The 12,170-nt window shown below is 44.4% G+C and overlaps 1 protein-coding gene across 4 annotated transcripts in view; it reads left to right on the forward strand.

Annotated features, from left to right (window-relative positions):
• Nucleotides 1-1,906, forward strand: part of NCAM1 (neural cell adhesion molecule 1) — a 251,698-nt gene extending 249,792 nt beyond the window's left edge. For all 4 annotated transcript variants that reach the window (XM_074936564.1, XM_074936566.1, XM_074936565.1 and 1 more), the window contains one exon: nucleotides 1,638-1,906. In XM_074936564.1, the coding sequence (XP_074792665.1) occupies nucleotides 1,638-1,758 (121 nt within the window). In that variant the 3' untranslated portion in view covers nucleotides 1,759-1,906. The remainder of the gene's footprint in view (nucleotides 1-1,637) is intronic.
• The last annotated feature ends 10,264 nt before the right edge of the window (nucleotides 1,907-12,170 follow it).

Here is a 12,170-nt window from a genome sequence, read left to right on the forward strand (position 1 = left end):
CTTGCAGCCTAAGTGCTAGGATGCTGTAGCATGTGCTGCTGGGATGAACGTGCAATAAGCTCAGGGGATGCATTGCCAGCAGCGAGCTGGCATGTCCACCTGCAGCCCCTCTTCCCACTTGCACAGGCAGAGTGTCCTTCCAGTCCTGCCCTCTGCCCACTTCACACGAATCCAAGGTAGGAACTAAAAAGCATCTCTGCAGTGTACCTGTTTGGCATCAGGGTATTCTCTTCGCTTGGCTAGTCTGCCCCCCCGGCCGGCAGGGCTATGTGAGGGGAACCCCTGGGCAAATTCACAGCCTGCATCCTAGACTCTGAGAGGAAATCTCTACACTTCAAATATCCCCGTCCCTAGCCAGTCACATCAGTAACAACGACCAGGCTGGTCCACAGCTCCAGCTAACAAAGCAGCGGTTGTGAAGTGAACCCAGGAAACTTTCTCACTAGCTAGACCCCTCAGCTGGAGATGGCCAGTGTGCTGTAAATGCACTACACAGCCTGGCAGGAGCAACGGATGGGGATTGCTTCCATCTGTGGATACCTGGTTTCCAGTCCTGCTTGGCTCAGCATGAAATGAGCTTTGCAGCCTCTGCTGGTGGCGATAGACTGTTGTGGCCTCTCCCCCACATGCATGCTGTCCCCGTTTCCGGGGGTGGGGGGAAGGAGAGCATGCACTGGCTTTGTTGGAATTTAGATTCATGTTAGATAAATACATCCCAGGTCACCGTTTTCAACGTGAAAAAAGTGAACTAATTGCGAGCAGGAAGGATCTGAGGCTCCCAAGGAAGCCGAGGTAGATGTCGCTCAAATCCAGAAATCCCCCACTGCTTACTCTTGTGTCACAGAGTTAGGGCCAGATCCTCAGTCTCTACTCACATTAGCTTGCACTGCTGGAGAAGGGCACTCACCTTAAAGCTGCTGTACAGGGCCATGTGAGGGCCCCGGGCTGGCTGAGGGTGAAGCTGGGGTGCATGCATTGTACCAGTCTCCCCTCCCCCAGCAGAAGAGCCCCTATGGCACCACTGTAGCTGGTGTACGTTCAAGTAGCCCTGTGGTTTCTCTAACTCAGTTGGGTCCCCTTGCTAGCCCCAGGAGGTTGCACTTGGAGCACTTGGGAATTACAGCCCTCAGTCTCAGAGCTGGGAGAATAAACTCCATCCCTTTTTCTCTCTGCCCATGTACCATGGTGTTCTCAGATTTACACTCAGAATACTTCCTCTAAGAAAACCCCCGCTATTCAAAATTCAACTGGTTTTGATTGGGCACTCAGGTCACATGGTATTTTTTGTGTCCTTTGCTTGGATGGGGTGATTTGTAGAATCAAGTTTCCATTGCAGATGCACACGGCGTTTGCATTTCCTGCAAATGCTTCTGGCAGCAACCTGGTTCTGTGGAGCATTCATGGAAAGCAAACCCAAAGGGGATGGGGATGAAGTCCAAGCAAATGTATTTCCAAAGCTGAAGGTCTTTTGCAATATTCCCCCAGCTCTAGTCACGCTGCTGTAGAAGGTGGGGTGATGCTTTGTATGGAACACCTGGGAGCCATTCCAGAAGTATATAGCACATCTAACTAAAAAAGTAAATAAACCAACTGATGGCCTCTCTCTAAACTGTGCTGTTTTGGTGACTTTTCCACAGGAAAACCCCTGTAGAAGAAAAATCTGAGGTGCAAGCAACGGAACCTAAGACACCTCCAGCAGAAGTCAAGACGGTCCCCAACGAAGCCACACAAACAAATGAAAACGAGAGCAAAGCATGATCAGCAACAGAAGAGAAAAAAAAATGACAGAACAACTTCACCTGAGCATTTAAAACACACCACACATCTCATTCCTCTAGTGTCTTTTGCCTTTAAAAGAAAACCAGACAAAATGAAAAAATACATAAATGGGGATCTTTTTTTTTTTTCTTTGTAGGTTTGTAGGAAGGTTCTGTTTGTTGTGCACTTGCTTTTAAGGAAAAATAAAATGTTTTTAAAAAAAGGTTGATCCCGCAACCCGATCAGGGCTCAACGAGCCCTGCATATATTCAAACAAACAAGGTCACAAGCATCAGTTGCGAAATGGTTAGGAAGCTCAAAACCTACTAGATTTAGGGGCGGGGTGGGAAGTTAACCCTGACTTTTCTTTGGTTAGCCTAACAGAGTAAACAACTGTACCATCAGGTACGGCCAGTACTGAATGATCAAAGTCCACAATTTATTTTTATACTTTTCAGTCGAGTTTGAAATATGTAAAGCCTCGTAAATAAGTTAACATTTCTGTTCACTTTATATTTGTTCAGTAGGCAAAGTGTCTCTCGCCCTTTGTGACAGAATCCAATCTCCAGCTTAGACCGTTATTTGGGGGTTTATTATTATTATTGTTATTTTTAGGAAGAATGCCAAAATTGCAGTTTTTGGGGATATATTTCAATTTGCAGTATTCAGACTTTACATTTTTTTAAAAATTTTTATTTTAAATCTTTTTGCCAACTTTTGTTTTTTCCAGTGTTTACAATCGACAAATGTTTTTTTTACTTTTGTTGTGTTTAAATGTACGTGTAAAATAGCTGCCTTTTTTTTAAAGTAAATACAGTCTATAGATATTAGATTTACTAGCATGCTTGCTTTGCAAAGGGAGACATTTTAAAATATGGATGTTTACAATAGTTGTTTCCCCTTTATCTTTTTTAATTATTATTATTATTATTATTATAATTATTGTTTCTTACTGGAGTAAGAAGATAAGTAACACCGTTCATTTTACTTTTGGTGGGTGGACAACATGTCACCAACCAAGGCCTGTGTCTAGCAATGCATTTAAGTGCATTAACTTTAAGCATGGGCCTAGTTAATGGAAATACTGGTATGCTTAAAGTTAAGCATGCACTTAAGTCCTTTGCTGGACCGGGGACCAACTGCATAAGAGAAATATGTTCTCTACTTTTCTTAGACATTCTCCCCTGTTCCTTCCAGGAATCCTCCCTCAGCTCTGAGAAGCAGAAGGGAGTTTGTGCAGTCAGGGCTGGTCTAGTCTCGGTGAATAGATGTTTGAATAAACCAATTCCCCCTTTTTAGAAAAAAAAAGTAGTAAATAAATACTATTTTCTTTTACTCTAGGATTTAAAAGGAAAGAGCTTGTGCACTTCAGGAAACTAGTATCTTCTTTTGGGGAGTGGAAACACTAAAAAGTCCTTTCATTCACTAGGAGTGAAATTCACCAACACAAGGTGTATGCGCCACGTTTGTGGTCTGATCCTGTAAAGATTTAACTGCATGATTTGATGCTCACTGAGTAATCCACTAATGCTTTGCCGGATCAGGGCCTTAAAGACTTTATCCGAAGGCTCTTGACACTGATGGAAAGACTCCCATTGACTTCATTGGCCTTTGGATCATAGCTGTAGTGCTCAAAATGAGGCTGATGCGGTGCGTAAGCTTTGCACAGGGGTGAACTTTGGTCTTACAGCAACATCAGTGACAACTGCTATTTGGAATCCTAGAAAAACTGCAAATTTTGGGTGCGAAAAGAGCGAATGAGGGGTGGGGCAGAGGAGGAAGAGAGGGTGGTTGGGGGAAGACCAGCCTTTGTATAGAAATTTTCCCCCTTTTTTGGGTTTTTATTTTGTTTTTGGTTTTAATTTTTTTGTTTTGTTTTCCATTCTACTTTAGATCTGCAAGCTTGTGCACTGTGGGCGCGTGAGTATTTTAGTGTGAAATGTGGTTTTTGTCATAGTATTGAAATAATGAAAATAAAAAAAACCTTCAACATAGTTTGGATGTGGAAGGTGTAGCGGATAGTGCAGATAAAAAAAATTATTCAGGAAAATAAAGAGAATAAGTCTTATAAGGAACAGAAGCCTTTAAATGAGAAACAAACAAACCTGACTACAGCATATATTCCTTTGTGCTATGGTAATGAACAAATGAAAGAAGATTTTGGGTGGGGAGACTGCAGTTTGGCTCAGCTACATTGAACCACTCTTTTCAGTGTACTCTTATAATGACGCAGTCTTTAACAGTGGCATCGCTAGATTATAATTTCAAACTGTGAAAAATAATGGTCTTGTCATTTGCTAAATGTGGGGGGTTTTTGCATTTTTTTTCTCAGCTCCTGGGGATGGAAATGGAGGCTATCTGTGTGTGTGTATCTATGTAAACATAGATGTAAACACAACGCCCATCCTTAACATGCCACTAGGATGGATGGATGGATGTTTGATTAAACATCCTGGACCAAATCTGACCCTTGCTTATCCCCATTGGAGCAGTGTGGGTATAACTAGGGGGAAGATTTGGCCCATGGTCCCTAAGAAAACATTTTTTTAAGAGATGGATTGATCAAATGTGGCATGAAAGGCCACCGTGGCTTCTAGAGAGGAAGAGTCCGCATAGCCATGGGGGAATCGATGAGTTGGAAGAGAGAGTGTGTACCTCAGTTTACCAAGAGAATCTGTTCATCATTCGTGTGAAGTTGTTGATGGCTTTGACTTGCTTTGCCAACTATATTCTATACCTCATAAGTTATTACCCCTTGAGAGCTGAGCAGCTGTTATGAGGCAAATACTGCACAATCCTAATGATTAGATACAAATCCATTGACACTGGCCAAGGTCTGTTTGATAAGTACTTGGACTTGCGATATGGATACCTAAATTGGCATTTGTCTCAAATAGGAAGCCAGTTCAGAGCCAGATCCAGAGCCCATCCAAGTCAATAAGAGAGACTCCCGTTGACTTCAATGGGCTTTGAATTGAGACTCCTGAAGTGGGACATCATTTCTAGATATCCGCAAAAGCTGTGGTTACTGGACTAGGAGACAAATCCATTCTGCCCCTTTTCAATGCTGACCTGAGATTTCTCAACAATCAGTACTTGCGTATCGACTCTTGAAAGCATTGTTAAACTTTTCCATAACCAGAGAATGTCATTTTAATTTAGAAACATTCCACTTTTCTGAACTAAAATAGTTTAGTCCTCATTATTTTTTTAATCTTTGAAGAGGGACCAACCTGACACCATTTACATTGTATATATTTATATATGTGTTGTTGCCACACATATATATTTATATAGCCACCGAGACTGATCAGCTTCTGGTAGTGGAGTGACTGCATTTCATGGTGCACCATCCGTACAATACCAAGACAACAGCCCATCCAATTGTTCAGCTTTTAGGCTGGAGTTTTATTTTCACACTTTTATATGGAGCCTTCGGACCCCAGGTTTTCGCAATAGGCTGTTTTGATAGTGGTTCTCAGACCCTCCATTGACATCCCTACCCAGCATTCCCTACTTTTGGGGGCCTTCTATCTTCTTATAAAAAAACAAAAAACTTTTTACCAAGTGAAACATTGATACCACCTTTATTTCCATTCTCACCGGTGTAAATACTGATACTAACTGAGAATTTTGACTTTGCATTCTGTCAGAATACTTGTGTTCAAATAAAAATTACAAAAAAAAAAAGCCCACTTAAGTCTAAGCTTTTTGTTGCCTGGTGTGTCGTGTGTCCAAACATAGGCCCACAAGAGCCTTTCTAGTGTTTAATATTTGATCCTTCAAGGGGTTCAGGCACCAACTTCTATTGTTACTAGCACAGTGGTGACAATAGGGACTGTTAGTTCCAGTTGAAAGAGACTGAGTCATCGTGATAGTGGAGTGGAGGGAAATGGATTACTCAACTGTTCTGTTCATTCCCTCTGAAGTACCTGGCCTTGGCCACTGTCAGAAAGCAGGATACTGGGCTAGATAGACCTTTGGTCTGACCCAGTATGGATGTTCTTATGTTCTTTAGCAGAGAAGGATTTGGATCTGTACCATGGGAGAGGTGATGCTTGTGGGATGGACTCTCCCAAGACCAGCTGTTGTTCCACTTCCTCACCTTTGCTGGAGGCTCTTCTTCCACCTCATAGACTGCTTGGTAAAACACTCAAACCCAGTCACAGAGGAGAATATTTTTAAGGTTGGGTCTTTTCAGCCCCTGATTCTGTCCTCAAGACATTTAATGTGGAAATGTTCAGTAAAGCCCAGCATTTCCCAGTGTGAACCCAGGAGGCGGATTTAGAGTGAGCTGGAAAGGTTGTAAGCCAGTTCACCAACCATGCACATACCTGGGTATGTGTTTGTTGTAAACAGCATCCTGAATCACAAACCAGCATTTCCCAGGTGTGAGTTCTGTAATGAGCGATATCTGTTTATGATGGAGAATGCGGCCCTATCACACGGAATCCTCCAATTTGCTTTCCTATGGGTAAAGTTAACTCTGCTCTCCTACATCTCATTGCTTTCTCAGAACAGCTCCAATGAGCAGCAACTGGGATTCCTTTGCTGACAGTGTTTCCTATGGAAATCGCCCTATAATTTACCTTGCCAAAGGTGCTTCAACTAATGCACTAGATGAAGCTAACTACTTGTAATTCAGTCCCCAGATTTGATCTCCAGGGACACGGGGGTAAGAGGGATTAGAACTCTGATTTGTATCCGTACCTGGGTGCACAAATCGTTCACAAAGAGAAATACAAAAGGCAAGAGTCTGATCTGACTCTGCTTATTAATGCATCAGAATAGCCCTTTCTCCTGGTCCGTTTGCTTTGATATTCCACACTGCAGCCTGCAGGGAGGCTGTTACCCTACAGATTGCATAGGTTGGCGGCAGGATGGTTATTGTGCTGGAGATATTTTTATTGGTTCCACATTCACTGCAGCTGATGTGACTGAACAGTGTCCCGGCAATAACCCAGAGGAAAACAGTCCCGCACCGCTGCGGCCAGCCTCAGCGACGAGGCGGCTTGTGAAACGACTGCTACTTCCCAGGGTCCTCGCGCTTCGTACATCTGGGCTGCATCCCAGCCTGAAGCAATATTGACTTAGTTCATGGGTCATTTTGATTGAATAGTGAATTAAAACTGAGCGTGAGAAAACCATGCAACATGCAGTGAAGCCATAGGTCAGGGTTTTAAAAATGGAGGCCTGAAAGACCATATATGTAAGCACCTGAAACAGTGGGCAGATTTTCAAAAGCTCCAAGTCCCCAGCAGTCCCTGTTGGCTAAAATTTTCAAAGGCACCTATATGATTGAGGAGCATAAGACTCATTGACTTGGATCTTGTGCTCCTAACTCACCTTGGTGCTTTTGAAAATCCCACGTTGATTTTAGAGGGAGCCTATCATGTGTTGCGACCATCTGAAAATCAGGCTACTTAATTTAAGTGCCTAAAGATGTAATTAAGGAGCCTGGCTTTAGGCTCCCATTTAAAAAAAAAAATATCTCGGAATGAGTCTTAATAATCTGCTTTCCATCTGTGGAGAGCCGTTTTCCCCACAATCCCAGCTCAGTGTGGGACAATGTGTGCTGAAGAAAACTCTTTTATTAATATTTTACCAGCTGTTATCACCCGATGAGTTCCTCTTCCTGAGTTTTACACTACAGCATGAATTCCAGCTAACCCCAGTGCTAATAGGGAAATAGCCTGACAGGCTTGAATGCATTCTACATAGGAACTGAGGAGTGAGGCATCCAGTGAAGAGTCATGATGACCTAGATGTGACCAGTGTGCTGATCTGTTGTGCCGCTTGCAAAATGATGGCAAAAACTGGTCTTGTACATTTAGTGAATAGCATACAGTGGTTTTTCATTATGCAAAAACTTCCTATTATGTAAGCAAAATCTCGCTGGCAGCCACATAGCATCAGAATGCAGACGTGTGGGAGGAAATATCACTGAAGGATCCTGTGGAGTGTAATCAATAAGCGGCGGTGGGGGTCAAACACTTTAAAGGTATGGACGAATTGGAGAGAGTCCAGCAGAGGGCAACGAAAATGATTAGGGGGCTGGGGCACATGACTTATGAGGAGAGGCTGAGGGAACTGGGGTTATTTAGTTTGCAGAAGAGAAGAGTGAGGGGGGATTTGGTACCAGCTTTCAACTACCTGAAGGGGAGTTCTAAAGAGGATGGAGCTCGGCCGTTCTCAGTGGTGGCAGATGACAGAACAAGGAGCAATGGTTTCAAGTTGCAGTGGGGGAGGACTAGGTTGGATATTAGGAAAAACTATTTCACTAGGAGGTTGGTGAAGCACTGGAATGGGTTACCTAGGGAGGTGGAGGAATCTCCATCCTTAGAGGTTTTAAGGCCCGGCTTGATAAAGCCTTGGCTGGGATGATTTAGTTGGGGATTGGTCCTGCTTTGAGCAGGGGGTTGGACTAGATGACCTCCTGAGGTCCCTTCCAACCCTGATATTCTATGGAGGTCACTCAGTTTGGATATCCTAGACCTCATTTGATGACTGCAGTGGTGTCACACTGGATTTACATTATAATATACATCCGGCTCTGTGCTAGCTCCTAGGTATTCACCCGTGTCCACTTGCAGTCAAGAATGAGAGCATCACGTTGGATCATTTGATTTATTGTTCCCTTTCCCACACCAAGAATATGTGGGACCAGCTTCACTCTAATTTCAGGGAGCCATCACTCTGCCACTGCTCCAAAATCATGCCCATGATGCAGAGTCATCTGGCTTCCAGAGCCCTCAGTTTAAAAGCTGCAAAGACTCCAGGGAGACATGGACAGCCCCCAGTTTATTAGCCACAGGAGAAAACCACATACAAAAAAGAAGCCAGGCACAAAGCAGGTTCCTTTACCAGGTGCCTGGTCCTGAAGTCAATGACATAACTGCCAGCGCCCGCCCCGTCCATTGACTTCACTGGTGCAGATTGATGCTCTAGGAGGGGCCTTGTTAGTGCTGTCATTTCCTTTGCTCCTAGACTGATTTCCCTTTGCTAATCCTCTCGTTTATACTTTGGGGATGGGTCCCAGCCCACCGTGCTCTTAAAGGGAGAGCACCCTATTGCAATACCATTTTGTTATCTGTTTGTTAGTGGGGAAAACTGATGCTTGCTATGCTACCAATGCTTCACTTTTAATGAGGACACCCAGTAAACTGATAGCACTGCACAGCTGACCACGATCATAGAATCAAAGATGATTAGGGTTTGAAGAGACCTCAGGAGTCCACCCCCCGCTCAAAGCAGGACCAATCCCCAACTAAATCATCCCAGCCAGGGCTTGGTCAAGCCGGGCCTTAAAAACCTCTAAGGAAGGAGATTCCACCACCTCCCTAGGTAACGCATTCCAGGGTTTCCTCACCCTCCTAGTGAAATAAGGCCAGCTCGTGCCGTCATGCAGTTGCTAGCCTAGCATCCCCTTGCCCAGTGACACTGACTATATTACTGCTTTAGGAGAGGGCAAAGGCTGGCAATGCTCAGGAATCTTTTTCTTTCCAAGGGAAATTTTGGATGACAAAAAAAAATTTTTTCACTGACATTTTCTTCCAAATTTGGGGCATTTTGTCAAAAATTGTTCAAACTGGAATTTTTTTCAGGGGTTTTTTTTTTTTGGCTGGGGGGAGTGTTTTCTTCACAGAACCATAATTTTCAACAAACAAGATTTTTTGGGCAAAAGTTTCCATTGCAGTGAAAAAATCATTTTCAGTGGAAAAACAATTTTTAGACTAACCCCCAAACTCTAGCAAGGACATTTTAATCGATAAGCCAACACTTCTCTTTCATAAGCAAGTCTCTGATGTTGGATCATATTCCTGCTAGCCAGCAAGAGCAGGTATTTCCCCAGCCATGCAGGGCCTAGCTATGGTTGGATTCCACTGCCTGGTGTTAAGCCTGTTTCCTGCTGCAGTGTCTTAATGAACTATGGGCTCTGAGATCCTTTCCTGTTCGCTAAGAGATTAATAGAGGCACCTGGAATGCTTGCCCTAATTGACTGTTGCTGCAGAGCACAGGCCTATGTGTTAAGGTGATGAGTTTTCAATCCCTGGAGTCAGGGTTGTGCTCAGTGACAAATAGGACTGAAAAAAAAAATCCTCCTTAGATCTTTGCATTTTCCCCAACCATTCATCAAGCTCAAGTTCTACCTTCCAGAGGAATTTTTACTTCTCTCTCCCTTTGCTGAATCCACAGCACCTCTGCCATCAATTTCCTACGTACATCCCTTGATTACTGGGGATTCTCTTTGTATTGCTGAGTTGACTGAAGGGTGAGTCCCTTCTGCATTTGAGATGAATGGATGCACACCATTTAGTTTTATCCATTCCTCTGGCTGTGCTAGCAGGTAAGTTTGGCCTCCGAGTCAGGTGCCAGAACAGCCTGGTTTTGGATACTGGATACCTTTACTGAGGTTGCCACGGGGCAATGAAAGGGCATCCAGGTTTAACAGCCCTCTACTAGGTGCAAGAATTTCACCTGACACCTCTTGTGTGTGTCAGTTCAGTGTGGAGGCTACAGTGCCAAGGTGAAGGCCCAAAACAGGTTTACAATCAAAATGGCCTTTGCAGAACAAATGGCGTTTGCAGCTTGCTGTAGATAAATGCAGACGCATACAAATCCATCACACTAGGGCTTTGCAAGTTAGATTCTCAGAGCCTTTGGCTTCTTTGCTTCCAGTTCCCAATACACTTGGGTTGATTCAGCAACATCTGGGCTCCCTTTTGGAGTGAGCTAGAGGATCTGTGAGTCAATTGCATTATGACTTAGTGTCTGTAATTCTGTGGTGTCACAGTGCAGCTGGCCATGGGGCATGTCTTCCAACTATTGCCCCAACTATCTTGCCAGCAAGTTAAAGTAGTCTGAGCTGGATGAATGGACTATAAGGCAGATAGAAAGCTGGCTAGATCATCAGGCTCAACAGATAGTGATCAATGGCTCCATGTCTAGTTGGCAGCCAGTATCAAGTGGAGTGGCCCAAGGGTCGGTCCTGGGGCCGGTTTTGTTCAATATCTTCATTAATGATCTGGAGGATGGCGTGGATTGCACCCTCAGCAAGTTTATAGATGACACTAAACTGGGAGGAGAGGTAGATACGCTGGAGGGTAGGGATAGGATACAGAGGGCCCTAGACAAATTAGAGGATTAGGCCAAAAGAAATCTGATGACATTCAACAAAGACAAGAGCGGAGTCCTGCACTTAGGACGGAAGAATCCCATGCACCTCTACAGACTGGGGATCGAATGGCTCGGCAGCAGTTCTGCAGAAAAGGACCGAGGGGTTACAGTGGATGAGAAGTTGGATATGAGTCAATAGTGTGCCCTTGTTGCCAAGAAGGCCAATGGCATTTTGGGCTGTATAAGTAGGGGCATTGCCAGCAGACAGAGGGACGTGATTGTTCCCCTCTATTCGACATTGGTGAGGCCTCATCTGGAGTACTGTGTCCAGTTTTGGGCCCCACACTACAAGAAGGATGTGGAAAAATTGGAAAGCATCCAGCGGAGGGCAACAAAAATGATTAGGGGACTGGTACACATGACTTACGAGGAGAAGCTGAGGGAACTGGGATTGTTTAGTCTGCAGAAGAGAAGAATGAGGGGGGCTTTCAACTATCTGAAGGGGGGTTCCAAAGAGGATGGATCTAGACTGTTCTCAGTGGTAGCAGATGACAGAACAAGGAGTAATGGTCTCAAGTTGCAGTGGGGGAGGTTTAGGTTGGATATTAGGAAAACCTTTTTCACTAGGAGGGTGGTGAAGCACTGAAATGCGTTACCGAGGGAGGTGGTGGAATCTCCTTCCTTTGAGGTTTTTAAGGTCAGGCTTGACAAAGCCCTGGCTGCGATGATTTAGTTGGGGATTGGTCCTGCTTTGAGCAAGGGGTTGGACAAGATGACCTCCTGAGGTCCTTCCAACCCTCATCTTCTGTGATTCTATTGGAGAAGCCCCCAGATACAACAAATTCTGCCATGAGCCTGCATAGATATAGACATGGTACAATATGCTTGGCTGTCCATCCTCCCGGTGTTCTGCCAATGCTCTGGGAGAGATGTCACCAAACCTCAGCTGCTGAATTCTTCTGCTGTGTTGACTCACCAGTTTGAACCCTTTGGTCTTCATGCTTCCACTCTCCATCAGAAATCTCCAGTCCAGGGAATGAATCCAGGAGCCCGCTGCCTTAACTGGGTCTCAGTCCTCCTTGGCACAGTTGGGTGGAGGAAGCTCCACACCTGAGAGGTTAAGCTCCTGGGAGATGAATGTTTTTTACTGAGAATGGAGGGCTGTGCTGATAAATCATTGGATAATGTGAGAGTGGGTAATTTTCATTCCTGCACAGGGAAATTTGCATAAAATCACACTTTAAAAACTAAACAATTCAGATGACATGACAGCCCAAATTAGGACCTGATGATGC

The sequence above is a fragment of the Natator depressus genome, chromosome 22 (assembly GCF_965152275.1).
Source record: "Natator depressus isolate rNatDep1 chromosome 22, rNatDep2.hap1, whole genome shotgun sequence".
Lineage (NCBI taxonomy): Eukaryota > Metazoa > Chordata > Testudines > Cheloniidae > Natator > Natator depressus.